Raw genomic sequence first — 21486 nt, 5'->3', positions numbered from 1 at the left:
CTGTCATTTCTGCTATGATACTTGATGGATATTATTATAGATGCAACAGCTTCAAACAAAACATTTTAACCTGTATCACAATGTGTTGCAGGTAAACGCAGAATTCACCCGCATCACCACCGTTCCGCTGCTGCCTACCTTCATGTCTCAACTGGATCGCCATTCGTCTCAGTAGATGAAGGTTTTCAAAAAGAAGGGGGGAACAGCAGGATGCAATTTGGGCCTAATCATGGCAGCCATGGACAAGGTATGTAGTTGTATTAAATGGTGTAGTTTGGGCACTGCTCTGTAGTGATCTCAGTGTGTTATGTACTGGGTTTATGGATATGGGTTAACTAGTGTTTGGTTTTTTAGATTGATATTTGTATATGTGATAGATGAATAACAGATCAGTACACTTTCTCTCTCTCTCTCTCTTGACCACCTACATTCCCTTACACTGAATAAAATAAAAACATAGTGTTAGGGAATAATTCCCATATATGTTTACCTTTCACCCTCTGATTTATCTCCCATAAGGAGGGACTGCCCTAGTATTTTGTTGTTGTTCCCAGCTGTTTAGTCTACCTAGTAAGGAATGTTGATTACTCTCAAGCAAACCTGTTAAAGGGTTTTGCAGGAGAGAGGAATCTTCAAATTTGACGGTGGCATCTCAACCGTGTGGTCAAACCGTGGCCCTGTGACATGTCTTGTGAATTCTCCGGCCGAAGCTCGTAATAAACCATCAGTGTTTCCCATCAAAGCTCCAGCTCTCCTCGTGTCTCCTTTTGAGTCGGTGACTCACCTGCACTTGCAACAGAAGTTTCCCCTACACGTAGCATATTTTCTGCCATGAGATATGACCTGTATTGATAGAATGTATATATCTTGGACTGTGTATATACACACAGAGGTTATGTATGTTTCTATGATAGATATATCCACAGTAATGACATTTACATGTCTAATATGTGATATATGTAATCGTAAAGCGCTTTGAGCACCTGTAAAAGCGCTCTAAATAAAAAATGTAATCCATTATTATTATTATTATTATTATTATTATTATATATCTTGTTTTTCTCTTTTCTTTTAGAAGTCCCCTGGATTCAACACATATAATGACATGACCAAAATACAGCAGCACTCCAATCGCACATAATGTAATTACTATTACAATGTTGCTAATTTTGTGGCTGTGAAATGTTATTTAAGGTTGCTTTGAAAAGTTCTTTGCTTTAATTAGTTATTAATTGAATTGCTCTCATTACAGTCTCGAACAACCAAATTGCAACAACACCCTCAGGAATGCTTCAAACGACACCAAATTGCAGAGAAGGAACAACATGCTAAAAGAGAACATGCCATGAATTTGGTAAAGCGTGCACAACTGGTTCAGCAATTGGCAGACATGGGTATAAGTATAACAGATCATCTGACAGAAATTGCTCTCCGCGCCCATCCTCTTGTAATCGTGTAGATGAATTGGAGCTCAATTGCAAACTTAGTAATATTGGCTATACTTTGTGCTTCTGTCTTTCAATGCAATACAGCTTCATACTTGCTGCATGTTTACTACTTTAGAAAAGTACTGTGCAGATGTGTAACCTAACTGAAATATCTGCTGTTTCTTATCTTGCTGACTTAGACGATAGAAAGAGTAAGGCAATGAGGAGTCAATTTCTTGGTTTCTGGGCCTGTTGTATAATGGGGCCCTGCCAGCCATTGGAAAACATGTATGCAACTAATATGATGTAGGTGTGTTGGTATGGATGTGGAAGAGTGGTATCAGCTGAGAAATGTGTGTGTGTGTGAATGTATGTACAATGTGTGTGTACAGAGTCATTAATATACAGTAGATTTGGTTTACAGCTATTAACAGTTTTCACCTCATATATCTTTCTCTCTCTGTCTCTTTTTCTCTCACTCCCTCATTCCCAAACTCATACACAGACTCGTAAATATTACAGGGATGCAAATGTTTGACCTTTCAGAAAAATGTGCAGTTTTTAATACAGGATAGGTCGTTTTCGTGATCCATGTAGATCTGCAATACAAATATTTATGGGGGTGGGCGGGGGGTTTCTGGGACCTGGAGTAATCTGCGTCCGCTAGCTGTTGTGTGCCATGATGACGCGCATGGTGTTATTTTTTTATATATTATAATGAAGCCTGAGTCTTCCTGTCTGTCGGCTGAACTCTGCTCCACGATGACCGTCTAACTTCAGCAGCTACATTACCTACGGGTGTGTTTGTGAATAGTAACTGTAAAAGTAGAAGTACTCAGATATTTTACTTGAGTAAAAGTAGAAAAGTATTCTCATCAAAATATAGTGAAAGTAGCGACAGTAAAAGTAGTCATTGTGCAGATTGGTCCATTTCAGAATAATATATATGATATTTTTTATAATGATTGATCATTAAAGTGTTTTCAAAGCTGGTAAAGGTGCAGCTAGTCTGAATGACTTTGTATACGGCAGGGTAGCTTGTGAATTTACTCCAGGTGGAACTAAAGTCTGATTTAACTCTTGGTTATATTTCACATCTTTCATCCACATCTGTAGAGTAACTAAAGGTATTAAATACATGTAGTGGAGGAAAATTGCACCATTTACCTCTGAATTGTAGAGGAGTAGAAGTAGCAAAACATTGAAATACTTAAGTAAAGTTCAAGTATCTAAAAATGTTACCCAAGTACAGTACTTGAGTTTATTAACTTAGTTACTTTACACCACTGGCTATAAAGATAGAAAGACTAAGCCTTGCACAGAGGCATCAAAATAAATTTTCAAAATGTTCAACAGTGCTGTCAAAATTATAAACTGAGTGCTACACAATTCAAATAAATGCTTTAATATATTTCTATTAGATGTGACTCTATGGCGTTTGCGTTATTATTACCACTGCTGCTTTAGTTGTTCTGACTGCTAAAATCCTCTGTTATTCCTCATTTTAAAGCCGATATTCCATGGGGTCGGGGGCTCGGATCCTTGTCACCTTTTTCATACCTGATGAGTTTGCATCCGTGATATTAAACCTCCTTATACCTTGTATGTGTGTGAGTGATTGTGTGTGAGAATGAGACAGGAGTAAGTGTGCTCTCATAGCATTTTGTTTTTCATTTGTGCTGTTTCATGTGTCTTTGAGGTAAAGATATGTATGATCTTGACCTAATTCAAAAAATCGAGGTCAAGCTGGGTCAAGATCATACATATGTTTACCTCAAAGACACATGAAACAGCACAAATGAAAAAAAAAAATGCCATGAAAGCACACTTACTCCTGTCTCATTCTCACACACATACAAGGTATAAGGAGGTCTAATATGTACGAGTGTGTGTATGAGTTTGGGAATGAGGGAGTGAGAGAAAAAGAGAGAGAGAAAGAGATATGAGGTGAAAACTGCAAATTGCTATAAACCAAATCTACTGTATATTGTTGTCTCTGTACACACACACTGTACATGCAGACACACGCACACACATTTCTCAGCTGACACCACTCCCACATCCGTACCAACACACCTACATCATATTAGTTGCATACATGTATTCCAGTATTATTTGAATTATTTGAAGTATTAAAGTAACGTGTTATGGCAGGAAAGTTCAATCTGGTATATTCATTTTAATGTCACCTTATATAGAATGTGTGTTAAACTTGTGATTTCTGCATTGAGTGACTTCTGCCTAGCAGATACCAAGAAGAGGCCCCTAGGGTCTCTCTGTTAATTATCAATAGTCCTTGCAATTAACAGGGGAATTCCCAGATACATTTTCAGATATAAGGCAGTTCAAGTCTGGTAGAATTAATGATTTATCTCCTACACATCCTGCAGGCCTTGAGACTTGGGTCACCCAGCAGTAAACAAGATAAACGTCCTTTTGAGCTTATCAATAAAATGTATTAATTCCTAGTAAGCTGACTTTGGGGTGAAGGGAAGTTCAGGGAAGCCATTAAGCCACAAGAACAATTAACTTATGTTGGTTGACTGATGCGGGGACTGTCATGGGACGATGGCGTTTGCATATTTACAAATATGGCTTTCATAAAGAAAAACAGGTGACTGTTGTGTGATAAGATACATGATAGGATGTTTGTGTGTGTTGAAGATGTTTAGGGGGAATGAGTATGTGTCCTGTCAAAGAGTCCTCTGTCATGACTCCAAATCATTGATTGGGGGATCTGCCTAAGGGCAGAGGGGCAGAAACACACACACACACACACAAACGCGCACAGAAGCAACATGGAATCAACAACTGCGGACTTACTACCTGGGATCCCGCCCAGAAGGGAAACCGACCAATGGAACACAGCCAACTAGCTCGCTCAGAAGTGAACTCTGTGTATAAATGTTGTGATCATTTTGAAGATCGGCGCACTTGTTTTTGACTTGCCGTTCCTGAGACGTGTCTCACACGGTGGTAGAACCTGAGCCCGGAGTACTCTGCAGATTGCTTCGTGATTAGGTGATGTATTTGTATGTTTTTGCCATTAAAGCAGATTATTGTTTAACCCTTATCCTGGCTGCTTTGAATTTTTCCTTCTTTTGAGAACCCGCTCATATAGGAATGGCGCGGAGCAGAGATTCTGCCCCAACAAATGGTGTTTCCCCGACGTGATGACGTGGTGACGTCATGAGTAGGGTTTTTGAGAGGAAAATCAGCAGCCAGCGGACGAATGGTCCGGAGAAGAGGCCTAGAATAATCTCTGACAACTAAAACGAGGATCCTACAATTGAAAGGTGAGCAGACGAGCCTGTTTCTATCAAAGGTCTGTAATTGGCTAAACTAAATTTTAGAGTTGTCAGAGACATATTCCGGTGTCATAGTTGTTGCGGTGGAATATACAAATACATATTTTAGATAGGTAGGAAAGTTATATAACATAAAAGTGAATCAACGAGGTATGTAAGACGAAGGTGAAAGGCCCCGTACTTTTTGCAAAAAGGAGACGGCTGAAGACTCGTTGGGGGATGTTCAGTGGCTGTTTTCAGACGCCATCCGGGAACAAATCAGAATAACAATTCTTAGGTTCATAGGAATCGAAGTTGAGTTATAAGTAAATCCAAAGGAGATTAACGCAACCTTCAAAAAGCAATTTTGAAGTGACCGGACCTCATTAATCCTTTGTTCTGTGGGGGTTGAATCTATAAAGCCAAACGTCACGATAAAGAGTTCTGTAAGCCTGGGTTACGACTCCATGTCAGCGTCACATCGTTGAAAGACGGTGTTGAAGCGCGCTGAGAGGCTCGCTAAACTTGTTGGAATAAACATCAGACAATAAAAGCTGAATAGACTGTACGGGGAATTTCTTCTGTGAATATTTACTGGTAACAAAGACAGTAAGTCAGATGAATAGATACGAAGTCATAATGAAGGGAGAATTTGAACGAGAGGAGCGTGAGTTAAGAGCCTATGAGACCCCCCCCCCCCCCCCCCCTTTTTTCCTCTCGAGAGCAGCAGCGGCCCGGAGGGTATCTGCTTGCTTTTTTCTCTAATGCCTGAAGTTGGAGGGAAATACATTGAAAATTAACAGATCAATGTGTGATTTGAAGTGGTAGACATATTGAAATAAATAAGACACAATGATTTGCTGCTATTTAAATATAGTCTTTGAGAACTGATTGATACCGTTGCATTACATTGTGAATTTCATGGTATTTGTCATTAACTAAGGATTGTACTTAATTATACTTCAAGGAAAAATTGTATTACATACAGTCACCTTAGGGGAAAGTAAAAAGAGATTTACTGAGTATATGAAGTACATTAAGGGTAAGGTTTTATTCAAATTAAATGATAGGTGGATTTTTCCATCTAGAATACGACATGGAAAGAGGAGAATTTGTTAGACATGAAATAACGAACTCATTGGAAGAAATATATATTGTAAGGTTATTTAGGAGTTGTTATCATATACAGTTACTCTCAGTTGATGGTTGTTTAAAGTAGATAGGAAACTGAAAACGTAAACGATCTACCACAATGGTGTTTTTAAGTTTATGATGAAGGAGTAGAAAGTAAAAAGAAGGTTTTTGTAAGTTTGTCAGAGGGAATCTGTTAATGTTTAAGCATGATAGAGGTGCTGCACGAGGCTAAAAGCCATCTCACACAGTTGGAGAACAAAAGAGGTTTTGATGAGAGAACCTTGGGCCGGCAGCTGCAGGGCGCAGAGAGGAAGAGAGAGAAAAGTCAGATGGTTTGACGAAGTATAGAGAGAGTACAGGTTATATAGAGTTACTACTATTCTGGAAAATGTCATATTGTTTTATGAGTAACATGAAATAAGAATATATTTACTAGATATAAGAACAACAGGCTTATCTAGGTTAACAGAACATTGCTATTAACCAGTTTCAGCTGCAACTATCCTGTCTTTGTTATAAAGAGAACAAACGTTGCATTTGCAATTAATATTAAGAAAAGTTCACAATTGATACCATTAAAGACCGTTTGGGATTAATAGGACGAGTTTTTCATAAACATTCGTGCTTAGATGGAATAAAAGTGTTGAGATGTTCTCAAAAATGGGAGTTTTCACAATGCTTTTGAGTTTTTATTGAAACAATTAAGTAATAAGGACATAAAAATGTTCCGTGATGATTTATTTAGGTTTCAGCTTTAGTAATAATGAAGATTACATTTTGTAATAATTCCTTTAAGTGTTCCAAAAATATATTCATTAACTGTAGTCAGATTACTTGTTTTAAATATATAGCGCTGAATACAGTTAGTTTTGTATTCTGTTACAAATCTAACCATGCTTGTAACACACAACTTAGATAAACAATTTGAAAAAGAATAGAATAAGCAAGAAGATTAAAGATGAATCTATAGTGGTTAAGAAAGGTGTCTTTGTTTTGCCTATTAACTGAAGTAATGAAGAATAGGAAAACTGTTACCATTGATTGGTTTTAACATTCACATGTTTCAGCATTCCTGACCATATAGACACTCAGCTGTTTTATTTTGTAACCCGCTGGGGGAGAGATTTACATTGAGTTTTTCTCAGTAGCTGATTTGCTGTGATTACAGCAGCATTGGATAGTTGTGCGCCACCTTTGGGTTGTACTCTGAATCAGTGTGTTGGTGAAATGTTGCTCATTGCAAACAGAAGAACTGTGCAAAGAACGCATCTCTGAGGAGGTATGGACAGTTTGCTTGTGCCTCGTTGTCAAGGCAACAGTGGTGTGAAGAGGTACTGCAGTTTTTGGGGATTTCTGCTGTACAGAGGACAACGTGTGTCTGCTGATTGTATCACATTGATCCAGAGGTTCCTTCCCCCTCAGGACATCCCAGTGCCAGAGAGAGTTTCCTTGGAGCCCACTGACCAGGGCCGGTTCTAGCTTTTTGGGGGCCCTGCCACTGACTACAGTTGAAGAGGACAATGAATCATGGACTGATCTCAATATAACAAGATCAAGAGACAGGCTGGTCTCAGTCTGTTCAGACTCTGAAGAAATCATGCAATGATTTTACAGCATAACTGTGCAAGAGTTTATCAGAAGGTGGTGTAGAACGTATGCTTAGTGTTTAGGAAAGGAGGCTGATTGTTTAATGATGGTCTGGAATACTGAAAGATTCAAGTTTAATATCCTTGTTTGGCAAACAAGACATCTGATTATTATGTCACACATGATAGATCTTGACATAGAACCTAGCTATGGGTAAACGTGTGGACGTTATACCATTATTATCATGAACTAAAAATAAATAGGGAAATAGTACCTGGTTAAAGATGAATGGATTTCATATCCTAGAGAGGATTAGTTATATTGTGAATACTTCACAAGGTATTTACTAATGTATTTTAAAGAACACATAACAAGAACACAAGTCCAGTTTTTTTTTTTTTCTAGATTAAATTGTCCATTACCAAAACTGTTCAGCTTAGGTCTGGCTTTAGACTTTGATAGTAAAAAAGTATTTAGGCTCATTTTTGTATATCTGACATTTTTTAAATATGTTGGCTATTCACTAGATAGAGAGATGGCATTACTCTCCATTTGTTAAGAACATTTCTGAGGATTAAATATTTGTTTCATTTCTAATATTCCTATTTAAGACATAATTTTAGAGTAACAAGGCTGATGCTGAAATTGGAAAATGTGGTAGTGGTTTGCATGATGTAAACAAAAAAAGGTTTTGTTTGTTCAACCTCCAGTTAGATCTGAAACAGTAAAAATGATTGATTTGGCCAAAGCTTAGTTTAACATCCTGAAGTAACATTATGAGGTATGTTCACTTCTAAGGGTAAACAAATTGATAAAATGGATTATTGTTATTATTATTTATTTAATTTAGAATATTAATTCAAAAGGACGTTTTCTGCAGGTTCACTTAAGAATGCCTTGCATGAACATTTGTCAGGTATTGTGTTTCCTAGGGGTGGTATATTAATAAAGTGTATTGATAATTTGTTTGTTAAACATCTGAAGAAAATGATGCTGCGAACACGAGAAAAACTTTGTTGCATTGGTTGACATCAACACAATGATGTCACTAGTACAACTCCAGCTAGTAGAATATTAAAGTCTCTGCAGAGCACGACATGGCCAAAAAGACTGAGACCAAATGACCTTTGACCCTGACTGACAGTGTGAGTGTGAATGTATGTCTGCATGTGATCAGTGCAACTGCATGATTCTAAAACAATGACTCACCAAGCATGTTTTTAGACTAACACATTATTCTGGAGCTCCAAAGGAAACGAGAGGTTTCCTAAAAAATGTTGACATGTTTCTAATATTGATTGAGTTATAACAGGTAACACAGATGCAGAATCAGTGGCCAAGGGGCTACTGAGAGAGGTAATTCCAGAATGAGAATACCAGAGAAGGTGAACTGTGATAATGACATTTTTTTGTAATATTTCAACAGGTATTAAAGTAACTGAGGTTTGAAATGTAGAAAGAACATATTACAGTTAAGTTAAAACATAGTAATGTAATGAGATAGAATTTAATTTAGACAACATCTTGTAACTAGCCTGGTAAAGAAGTAAAAGCCATAGACTGTTTAGATCGTTATGGGGATGTACATTTAATTTAAATTCATAATAGAAAGACATTTGATGACAGTATGTTGGATTTCTGTATTCATTTTTCAGCTTGATAATATCTAAGCACTGACGGGTAGAAGCAGTGTCACCAGGAAATTATTCACTTTGTCAGTACCATGAAATTAGTTGTTTTTTAATCCATAACATTAGTGTGTTCCATTACCAGAAACATTAGCAGTGCATATTAGATTTAGATTTTAAATAGGATCTCAAGGATTTCATTTAAAAATAACACAGATGCTTGTCAGACATTCAGAGCTATTGAAATATGTTACTTAGTTCACCTAAAGATGTTGGGGTTTATTTTGTTGACACAGGCCAAGTATTAAGATTCTGAAGCTGCACTGGCAGATAGGAGGTCTGCAACTAATTTAGAAAACCTGTTCACAGACAGCTGTTGTTTTAAGACACCCCACCAACAGGCTCCAAGCAGCCTACCAGTGGTGGGTCAAACACCTGAGGGCCCAGAAGCCCTGAGCCTAGACTTGAGGGGTGGGTATCAGATTTCTCCACACAGGTTCCTGACGCCAAAAGGGGGACCCGAGGAGCAGGAGGCCTCTACAGCGGAGTTCGTCTGGCTGAAGGTCATCAGGCCTACGTGGCTCAACCCCAGGTTCTCCGGCCTCTACAGAGTGACCCAGAGGACATCTCATGCCGTCCGCCGAGGAGCAAAGGGGGACATCTGATACTACTGGAGCCAGTGTGCGGCGAGGAAATCACCTGGAAGGACCCAGACACATCAGGACGGACCTGGCTATCGTCAACGAGGACATCCCTACAGCAGACGACTCGGAAGCTGTCATCAGCGGACTGGAGGAGAAGGACCTCGCGGACATCCCTACAGCAGACAACTCGGAAGCTGGCGTCAGCGGGCTGGGGGACTTCTTGAGGCAGCAGAGGAGTCTACTTCTCTCTGATCAGATTCATCAGTTCCACCTTTGAAGGAAAGGCAGCATCTCCCCCTCCCTATCAGCTGCCCTTGTTGGCGTATGCCGCTGAGGGGGGAGGGCCCTGAGAATTCAACAACACGCAAGGATGCTGCTTTCTGGCACTCAGGTTCGCACTCTGATAGTTCCTTCACTGACATTGAAAGTTGTGTTCTGTTCCCAAAGGTTTAATGAAGGGGGACAGACACAGTAGCAAAGAATGACAGTAGTTGTGTTTCAAATGTCTTATGTGAGTTGGTCTCGTGGGGCGAGACCAAAAGGGGGAATTGAAGTATTATTCGAATTATTTGAAGTATTAAAGTAACGTGTTATGGCAGGAAAGTTCAATCTGGTATATTCATTTTAATGTCACCTTATATAGAATGTGTGTTAAACTTTTGATTTCTGCATTGAGTGACTTCTGCCTAGCAGATACCAAGAAGAGGCCCCTAGGGTCTCTCTGTTAATGATCAATAGTCCTTGCAATTAACAGGGGAATTCCCAGATACATTTTCAGATATAAGGCAGTTAAAGTCTGGTAGAATTAATGATTTATCTCCTACACATCCTGCAGGCCTTGAGACTTGGGTCACCCAGCAGTAAACAAGATAAACGTCCTTTTGAGCTTATCAATAAAATGTATTCATTCCTAGTAAGCTGACTTTGGGGTGAAGGGAAGTTCAGGGAAGCCATTAAGCCACAAGAACAATTAACTTATGTTGGTTGACTGATTCGGGGACTGTCATGGGACGATGGCGTTTGGATATTTACAAATATGGCTTTCATAAAGAAAAACAGGTGACTGTTGTGTGATAAGATACATGATACGATGTTTATGTGTGTTGAAGATGTTTAGGGGGAATGAGTATGTGTCCTGTCAAAGAGTCCTCTGTCATGACTCCAAATCATTGATTGGGGGATCTGCCTAAGGGCAGAGGGACAGAAACACACACACACACACACACGCGCACAGAAGCAACATGGAATCAACAACTGCGGACTTACTACCTGGGATCCCGCCCAGAAGGGAAACCGACCAATGGAACACTGCCAACTCACTGTCTAGCTCGCTCAGAAGTGAACTCTTTGTATAAATGTTGTGATCATTTTGAAGATCGGCGCTCTTGTTTTTGACTTGCCGTTTCTGAGACGTGTCTCACACGGTGGTAGAACCTGAGCCCGGAGTACTCTGCAGAGTGCTTCGTGATTAGGTGATGTATTTGTATGTTTTTGCCATTAAAGCAGATTATTGTTTAACCCTTATCCTGGCTGCTTTGAATTTTTCCTTCTTTTGAGAACCCGCTCATATAGGAATGGCGCGGAGCAGAGATTCTGCCCCAACACTGGCAGGGCCCCGTTATACAACAGGCAAAGAAACCAAGAAATGACAAGCATGTAATTCAATAGTAAAATGTTACACCTGGTGATATACAGTAAAAAGGACAAATTGAACAATTTCCCTCTAAAATAAAACCCTGACATTACAAAATGCATGAAAAAGGGCTGTTCTCAGGACTCATAATCATGTATTTTTGAACTGTATGTTGTTTTTTATATTATGATCATATTTGAGCTTCATTGTCTTTAGATGCCTCTGGTCACTGTGACCCCAATTTGTATGCAGATGATTAAAGAAAAGTTGAATGTAATAAATAAACTGCGAATAGGGACTAGGGACATGATTAGTCTAAGAATGACACAAACTGACATGTTTTTATATCCACATTTACGTTTTTTTTGGATACTTACTTTTCATGTCTGTCAGATTAAGTATGAAATTCATTTGTATCATTGTATTGGACTGTTGTGAAGGAAACACTTGTTTTATTTAGATCAGGAGTCTCAAACCTTTTGTAGGATGAGAGCTACTTTCAAAAAATAAAACAAGTCGATAGCTACTTTTACTCCTCTTTTTTTGTTGCTTTTTTGCAGTGTATATATTTAGCACATTTTAACATTATTATATGCTTATCTTTAACCCAATTTAATTATTTTAAACTGCTTTATTTGGGGGTGGACCTCACACCCTCTTGGGGGGTCCGGGGCATGCACCCCCGGGAAGATTTGTTTTTAAATGTTGAAGTTAAATGCATCAATCTGGTGCCATTTGAGCACAAAATGAATTTATGGATACAGCTCTCAACACTCAGATGAAAGGGAGCTGTATACTTTTCAATAATCCAAACATCTTTAGAATTTGATCACAACCAATAACAAATCATTTAAATGTGTTTATTCTTATCTTATGTTACCTTGTTAGCAGTCTTTCTTTTTATTTATGCGTATTTTACTAATCACTCCCCTTTTAAACGTTGTTGTTGTTTTTTGTTGTTTTGTTTCTTTCCATTCACCGTCAAGTGGGAAATATGTTTGTTTTTTTTGTTTCTCTTATTATCCTAAGATACTGTTATGTATCTTTGGATAAAATCATCAGCTAAATGTAATGTAATGTTATGTTTGGCTGTGAAAAATAAATATGAAGGACTGACCATCTATTTCAATTTTTTTTTTTATTTAGAAAGGGGCAGGTAATATAAGATGTATTTCTTCTCCCTGCTCCTTTTCACTCAATGGTGTGTTTTGTTTGTTTGAGATATGTTTTGTTGGCAATTATTGTACATTGGGTTTTGGGTACCATGAGCGGAACAAATAAAAATGAAATAGTACACATTGGAATGATTTCTTACTTTATTTTAACTATTAAACAGATAAAGGTGTGCTCTCTCTAGCTCTCTCTCTCGCTCGCTCACAGAGGCTGTGTGCTCCTCCGTGGCGATGACGGCTTACGTTAACAAATTATAATAAACATATTTGTAAAGTGGGGAGACGCAAACAGGATTTCGAAAAGTGGGTGGGACATGTCCCCAGTGGAAATTACGCCATGCGTATGTGTGTGTCAGGTGCAATAAAGATATATGCAAGTTGCAACACACACAGTAAAACTCTGTCCCTCATGTGTTGTATAGGCTGCACGACTAGGCTGTTCAATGGGGCTGATGTGTTGATTCTGCCAGAAGGAAAGGTCTAACTCTTTATGATGTTGTGAGGTGCTGCTCCACATTGCATTTCTTCCCGACTGCAACGCTGGTCCCGCAAATCAAGTAAATACGTGATTGGTCGATATTCATTGTGGGGGAAGGAAGGGCGTTAGAAAGATATAGAGTACTAGTAAGTAGATAGTTTGCTATGATTGAGGTTTCGTTTAGGTTAGCTAATTTTAATTACATTTCCTTTTTTTTGGTGTATTTTCTCCATTTTGGATTTGCTTGGCGAGCTACTTATTAAGGGCTTGGTCCACACTCATATTTTGAATCTTCTCTGTGGTTTTTACATTTTGCTAATATATTTGAGTTGTATTTTGTTTTTACATTATGTTCATGTATTTGAGCTGTATCAGTTTAGCTTGATAGAGTTAAACAGTTTTATTTAGACATGTCAGGATCTTTTCGAGAACAGTGTGAAAGGATGAATTTCTTACCCACTTTACATGTCCTCCTTACTCAAATTAGCTGAACAAAATACATACATGCTGCTGATTACATTACATGTCAGTCGTTAAACGCTTTTATCCAAAGCGACTTACATGCTCAATACTGTGGATAATCACCACAGGTGCAGTTTGGGGTGAAGTGTCTCAGGGACACAACGACATGCTGATTGCAGTGGGGTTTGAACCTGCGACCCCCTGATCCAAACACCAATGCACAACCCACTACACCACACGCCTCCCACTGCACCCCTGCTGATAATGACATTTAATAACTTGTGTCCCCAATGGGAAAGTGTGGTACCCAAAAGTCCCTTTTATCAGTTTGTGTATTTGTGTATATCTGGAGTCCCCAAAAAGGACATTTAAATGATTTGTCCCCAATCTGAAGGTTTAACTCTGGTTGGACAAAAGTTATTGTAAACTAAAATCTCAAGTGATTTTGATAAGGTTGGCACTCCCAGTAATACTTTCTACTTACCAGCATCTCTCTAACCCCTTCAGAACGTGCTGTCCCCTAAGGGGGGGTGTAAAGATGTGTGTCCCCAATTGTGACTTAAGTGTGTATGTATGTGTGTGTGTGTGTGTGTGTGTGTGTGTGTGTGTGTGTGTGTGTGTGTGTGTGTGTGTGTGTGTGTGTGTGTGTGTGTGTGTGTGTGTGTGTGTGTGTGTGTGTACCTGTGATGCGTGCGAGGCCGGAGATCCTGCTGCCGGCGGCTCCTGCAGCGTGAGCTCCGAGGCTGTGTCCGATGATGTGGAACTTATCAGCCTGCTGCCTGTACTGGCTCTGTAACATGTGTGTTCAATTCAGAGATACTGTACACACTGTGTGTCATGTGTGTGTGTGTGTGTCCCTGAGAACTTAGATATAGGGACGACACTTTTAGCTGCTGAGGCAGCATGAAAATGTTTCATATACAATTTAGCATATGTGTATGAGGATGAATGTATGGACGTGTAAAACTATTATTAAAGTCTTTACTCAAATCTGTCTCTACCGAACTCAGCTGGATAGTCCTCTAGCCCTTAACCCATCAGTGTAATAACATTATAATAACAGTGTAATAAGAGTGTAATAACAGTGTAATATGGGTGAAATATTGGTCTTACTCGTCTAATAAGGGTGTGATGACAATATATCCTGGGTGTAACATGGGTATAATATGGGCGTAATAGAGGTGTAATGCTGTAATAGGGGTTTATAAATGTGTAATATGAGTGTAATGCCAGTGTAATAACGGGGGGGCATGAGGGTGAAATAACAGTCTATTATGGGTGTTATAAGGAGAGTACAGGTGTTATAATTGTTTATAATTGGTATAATAAAGGTGTAATAATAGTGTAATATGGGTTGTTTTAATGTGTAATATGGCTGTTATAACAGTGTAATATGGCTGTAATACCAAAAAAAAGCAATTAATACATTTGCAAATATTAATATTTAAATGATTGTTTAAGGTGCAGTCCAGGATGTTTATAACCTTGGTTAGGACTAAACCAAGCCCCAAAATGTCTCTGCCTTTCAGAAGGATTAGGCACAGTTAGTGAGGTGAGGTTACCTTGAGGAAGGTGATCATGGAGACCACCTGGGCAGACACCACCCTGGCGTTGTTGGCAGCCTGCACGTACTGAGTCCTCACGGCTTTCTTCCACTCCATAGCAATGCAGTTCACATTCTCCCAGGTCAGCATGGCCTGGAGACAGCAGCAGCAGAGCTGTGTGAGCGTCAGGTAAATAAAAGCAGAGGAATACTAAGTGAGTTAAAGTAGTTTAAATAGAAAGTTAAATCGGTTGATCTGATAGTGACCGGGAACTAATAGAAAATGTAGGGAATACTCTACATGTATTTATTCCCTTCATTTACAAACACTAGTTGATAAAGCTGTACACAACCTTTCAGAAATGTGCTCAGTGGCCTCACTTTGCTTCTAGCTGAGAACCCACACATCTGCTGGGACTCTCTAACCACATGCGGCCCCCCCTCCCCATGATAGCATTCAGCCCAGGTGCACCACTGGATGTTAGTATCAGTTTCTTATTTTTTTGTTATCAACAAAATACAATATAAGTGATTGTGTGTGTAGAGTTCACAGCATGTTACTCTATCACACGGATCAGTTTGTGAATGTTTTCAAAGGGACTGTTTCTCTGGTAGAAAGTACTTTGTGGATTATCAGTGCTGTAAATGTTTTGAGTCCCAAAACATTTACAGCACTGATAATCCACAAAGTACTCAAAGTAAAACCAGATTGTTCTTGGTGAAGGGTTTATTCGGTACATCAAGAACAATCTGGTTTAACTAGACTCACAATGTAAGGGCAAAAGAGAGAAATATCCCTTTGAGAAAAAAGTTGAAAGGAATAAAATAAATCATTTATGTCACTTGGAAAAGTATCAAAGAGGATTTGAGTGTCAAGCGCAAATGATGACTCTAACAAGCTGGAATAATATTTATATGGAGGGCCTGCTCACCTTACACATCTCCTGGGGCCAGTCCTCGTCTCCTTCCTTCAGATACCCAGGAAGGATGAAGCGGGTCTTCCTCGTCCTGCTGTAGTCTGACGCCTGGATGCTTTTATCAGCCTTTATCTCCTGACAGTTTCAAAAGAAAAGCAAAGGTAAACTAATTGAAAGACTTATATAGCTTTAGTCTTCATTAACACAATACTCACTTGCCCAATATTGAAGTATCCATATAGATCCCTTAAATCCACAGGAAGTGGACAGTCCACAGCAACATTTTGAAAAAAACAACTGATTGAAGTTGATGTGAAGCTTGAGAATGTAACCCACTTTAATCGTCTAACGATATCATCCAAATAATGTGTGTTTTCATCCATCACTGATGTTGACATCATTATAGAAGAGGATATATTGGCTGCCAGTTTAGAGGAGAGGAGACATTTTAGCCCTGATTAACCATTTGAATGTTTACGTGGGCATGGAGAAATTGTTATAGTATAATATCTCAAACTAATGGTAACCCTCTGTATTGGTTCACTGATCCACAGAGGATCCACAGATAGTGTTTCCATGCTCACACAGGATGAGAGACAGCATCTCTTTCCTAACTGTAACATACTAAATGAAAGCTGCTCTTGCCTGGTAGCAACGGTTCTTCTGGGTGAAGAGGAGGAAGCGGGTGCCGATCTCCTCAGGGTGCCAGGGCAGGGCGGAGGATGGTCTCTGAGCGGTGGTGCCCCCCCACGGAGGCAGGTCATCAAAGCAGCCGAGCCCATCGAAACAGACCTCAGCCGCTGAGGACACGCAGGACACAGACCTGACCACATGTGAGTGTCCACAACCCCTCATGCATCCTGACACCTCGGACACATTGTTTTATCAGAAATTACTTTTTCCACAGAACTTTAGGAAAAAGACAGATGATGAAAGTTACAAACACTTCATCTTGGAAACATTAAATATATTTGTATTTAAAAGGTACAAGTTTCAAACATACCTTTGGTTTATTATGCACTTTACCAGATTATAGCTTTACAATCAAATATATTAAAACTAAATTAAGAAAGCACAACAAGAAAAAGTAAAAACAAGATACAAGACACACAAAATAAAAACACAAACAATAGCACATCACAAATTCAAAGTCATTAAACAAATACATTAGATTTCATGTTCAGTCTAAAGTGGATTCGATTTATTTTGACTGCATCCAGTTCTCTGGGAAACACACCAAATGTGTCAGGCTGAACGTGTAAAAGGAATCCTTAAGACATTTAGAGTATTTGCATTTGATTTAATATTGTATCAATAAGGAACATGGACACTTAGGCCTGAATATTGAACTGTTATAGCTTTAATAAAGAAGTGACCAGGCTGCAGTTTGTGATACTGTCAGACATGTTGGAGCTTTGATTGATTGAATTTATTCTTGATTAAAAAAAGACAAATCTCATTACATAGAATACAAATACATGAAAGCCTGAAGGCGTTATTCCATTATGGTTCTACAGTAAAACACTTCACACAGCACATGCACACAACAACACCACGGTGCAGAGCCACTTATATATTGAACCAATCAAACTCCAAGATTCCTTTACTTTGCATTTAAATACAGTGTATACTGCTGTATATTGTATTTACGCTCAGTGTATTTATTCTTATTTATACATTTGACATCTCTTTACCTTTACTTGTATCATTTATTTTGTACAGACTGCTGATAGATATGTATATAACTGACTGTTTGCACTTTGGTTAGACCCTCTTAATTTCTTTACACTCTGCTTTTATTATGTATTGAGAATAAAGTAATCTAAACTAATCTAATTTCAGTGAAAGCAAATCGATAAATCCAATTTACCATATGCTGTTCCGATGAGGAAAAAGAGCAGACTCCACATGTGTGACATCTGTGGACATGAAGGGTTTTTAGTTGTTAAATAAAGGAACAGGGTGATGAACAGGCTGATGTTGTGTACTTACCTTGAGTCCAGACCACAACGTTGTGAGCCCACTGGTCAGCCCTTTAAATACTGCAGCCAGCTGCCGGTGTGCCACGCAGCAGTGGGAAACACACAGGTGAGGCACACATACATGTAGAGGTGAGGAACAGGTCAGCAGTTACATGTTTTCTTCACACGTGTTCTTCATGCTCTGAACTCTTCCAATGCAGATGTCCTCAGTGACTGGAACATGTCTGTTCTATATCGGTAGCTGGGGAACCCAATAAACTGTTAAACCTGAAGTATCATCATCAGCATATAAACATTACATAGACATTACACCACACGATTATACAGTTAACGCTAAAAGCCTTTGTTGTCACTGTAGAAAAATATACAACAAGGTTTTGGAGTGCAACCCTGTCCCAGTGCGCAGTAACAAATACAGACAAACAACTAAAAAAAAATATTTATTTTAATCGTTTATTTGGTAGGGACAATGCACATCAATGAACACTTAAAACAATAAATGTGCCAAGCGTAAATATGCCGGATTTAGCTTTGAGCTACTTTCCATCCGAAGTCCCTCACATAAAACATTTAATCAATCAATCAATCAATGTTTATTTATATAGCCCAATATCACAAATGTTACATTTGTCTCAGTGGACTTGACAGTTTGTACAGAATATCAGTATGACAATACGACACCCTCTGTCCTTAGACCCTCACATCGTACAAGGAAAAACTTCCAGAGAAAACCCACAGTTTAAAGGGAAAAATGGGAGAAACCTCAGGGAGAGCAACAGAGGAGGGATCCCTCTCCCGGGACGGACAGACGTGCAATAGATGCCGTGTGTAAATTGAAAAGATAATACATTTGCAACATAGGTAGTCCAAATGTTTGGAAATGCATGTGTGTATAATAGGAAGATGAATCCACGAGGATATCCATCCAGGACTTATGATCCAGGACCACAGCCACGACTCAAGATCCAGGACTCGCGATCCATGACACAGGACCGCAGGATCATCCATGACTCCGGATCCCGGCGTATATAGACACCAAAAAGAAAGAAATTTGGGGAAGCTGGGTTAATCGGAACATGAGAGTACACAGGTATAGACAGAGAGAAGGAAGAAGTAAGATGTCCCCCGACAAACTAAGCCTATATCAGCAAAACTAGGGGCTGAATCTAATCAGCCCTAACTATAAGCTTTATCAAAAAGGAAGGTCTTAAGCGCACTCTTAAAAACGGATAGGGTGTCTGCCGCCCGAACACAAACTGGAAGCTGATTCCACAAAAGTGGAGCTTGATAAGAAAAGGCTCTGGCTCCCATTGTACTTTTAGAGACTCGAGGAACAACCAACAACCCTGCATTCTTGGAACGCAATGCCCTAGTAGGACAGTAGGGTATAATGAGTTCTTTAAGGTAAGATGGCGCCTGCCCATTAAGGCCTTTGTAGGCGAGAAGAAGAATTTTAAATTCTATCCTGTGTTCTATAGGGAGCCAGTGTAAGGCAGCCAGAACAGGAGTAATGTGGTCCCTTTTTTCTAACTCTGGTTTGTACACGAGCTGCAGCATTTTGAATCAACTGAAGAGACTTGACTGACTTCTTTGTACACCCTGATAATAAGGAGTTACAATAATCCAGCCTTGAAGTAACAAATGCATGGACTAGTTTCTCTGCATCGTTTTGAGGCAAGATATGCCTGATTTTTGCAATGTTACGTAGATGGAAGTAGGCAGTCCTTGAAATTGATTTTATGTGGGTGTTAAAGGATAAATCCTGATCAAATATAACACCAAGATTCCTTACAGTCTCACTGGAGGCCAAATTAATGCCATCCATAGTTAGTATATCTTTAGATAATTTGTTTCGTAGATTCTTCGGGCCAAGTACAATAACTTCAGTTTTGGTCGTGTTTAACATCAAAAAATTTAAGGTCATCCACGTTTTTAAGTCCTTGAGGCAGTCTTGAATTTTATTTAGATGATTAATTCCATCAGGCTTGATTGATAAATATAGTTGAGTATCATCCGCATAACAATGAAAGTTTACAGAATGATTCCTTATAATATTGCCTGACGGAAGCATATATAGTGTGAACAAAATAGGTCCAAGCACTGAGCCCTGTGGCACTCCATGGCTAACTTTGGTTTGCATGGAAGATTCATCGTTGACACGTACAAACTGAGAGCGTTCAGATAGATAGGACCTAAACCAGCCTAAAGCAGTTCCCTGTATGCCAACTAAGTGCTCTAGTCTTTGCAATAGGATATCATGGTCGATAGTATCAAATGCAGCACTAAGATCGAGCAAGACAAGAATAGAGACAAGTCCCTTGTCTGAGGCTATTAGAATGTCATTTGTGACTTTAACCAGAGCTGTCTCCGTGCTATGTTGTGTTCTAAAGCCAGACTGAAGATCTTCAAATAAATCATAGTTTTTTTAAGTAATCACACAGCTGTTTTGCGACTGCTTTCTCAAGAATCTTTGAGAGGAACGGAAGATTAGAAATAGGTCTATAGTTGGCTAAAACCTCTGGATCGAGGTTGTGCTTTTTAAGAAGCGGTTTTATCACTGCTACTTTGAATGATTGTGGAACATAGCCTGATAATAAAGACATATTCATAATATTTAATAAAGAAGTGCTAATTAATGGAAAAACTTATTTTAACAGCTTAGTTGGAATCGGATCTAAGATACACGTTGATGGTTTAGAAGAGAGAATCATTGAATTTAATTGTTCAAGGTTTATGGCTGAAAAGCATTCTAGTTTACTACCTAGTGTAATATTAGAACTTACGTTTCCGGGAGCTGTTGATAACACTATACTGGTCAAAGGCAATAGGTAATTAATTTTGTTTCTAAGAGTAACAATTTTATCGTTAAAAAAGCACATAAAATCATTACTACTGAGTGCAATGGGAATAGAAGGCTCAGTCGAGCTGTGGCTCTCTGTCAGCCTGGCTACAGTGCTGAAAAGAAATCTTGCATTATTCTTATTCTCATCTATTAATGAAGAGTAGTAGGCTGCTCTCGCTTTACGCAGTGCTTTCTTATATTCATTGAGAGTAATATGCCAAATTAAACGAGATTCTTCAAGTTTAGTGGAACGCCATATCCTTTCAAGTTGTCTCGACTTTTGCTTTATTTTGCGGGTTTCGGCATTATGCCATGGAGCTAATCTATGTTGTTTTATTTTCTTCTTTTTCAAAGGAGCAACAGAGTCTAATTTTATTCGCAGCGCATCTGTAGCACTATCAACAACATGATCAATTTGGGGTGGTGTACATTTTGTATAAGTTTCCTCCCTTACATTCAGACATGCTATCGAGTTAAGTATTGGTGGAATCTCTTCCTTAAATTTGGCTATAGCACTAACAGATAGGATAATTACTTTATCTGTTTTAAGTACCAAAGTTGATAAAAACTCAGAGAATTCTGATAAGAATTCTGATAAGGACCTGGTGCACGGTACACTGTAACAAATAAGATTGGCTGCAAAGTTTTCCAGGTCGAATGCGTAAGACTAAAAACGAGGCTTTCAAAGGAGGTATAATTAAATTTTTGTTTAGTATTGATAAGTAAACTTGAGCCAAAGATTGCTGCGAC

General features: G+C 38.9%; 1 protein-coding gene across 1 annotated transcript in view; it reads right to left on the bottom strand.

Annotated features, from left to right (window-relative positions):
- The window catches only part of LOC307042772 (inactive pancreatic lipase-related protein 1-like), a 64529-nt gene extending 46568 nt beyond the window's left edge, over positions 1-17961 (bottom strand). Inside the window, exons 1-6 of the mRNA XM_079686858.1 lie at positions 17905-17961; positions 17783-17831; positions 16558-16712; positions 15928-16047; positions 15015-15149; positions 14134-14242 (exon numbers count right to left, since the gene is read on the bottom strand). Of these exons, the coding sequence (XP_079542984.1) occupies positions 14134-14242; positions 15015-15149; positions 15928-16047; positions 16558-16712; positions 17783-17831 (568 nt within the window). The 5' untranslated portion in view covers positions 17905-17961. The remainder of the gene's footprint in view (positions 1-14133; positions 14243-15014; positions 15150-15927; positions 16048-16557; positions 16713-17782; positions 17832-17904) is intronic.
- Between the last annotated feature and the right edge of the window lie 3525 nt (positions 17962-21486).

This window comes from Notothenia rossii (genome assembly GCF_949606895.1).
Source record: "Notothenia rossii genome assembly, chromosome: 6".
Classification (NCBI taxonomy): domain Eukaryota; kingdom Metazoa; phylum Chordata; class Actinopteri; order Perciformes; family Nototheniidae; genus Notothenia; species Notothenia rossii.
The sequence above is the reverse complement of the archived record's forward strand: the minus strand, read 5'-3'. Positions and strand labels throughout refer to the sequence as shown.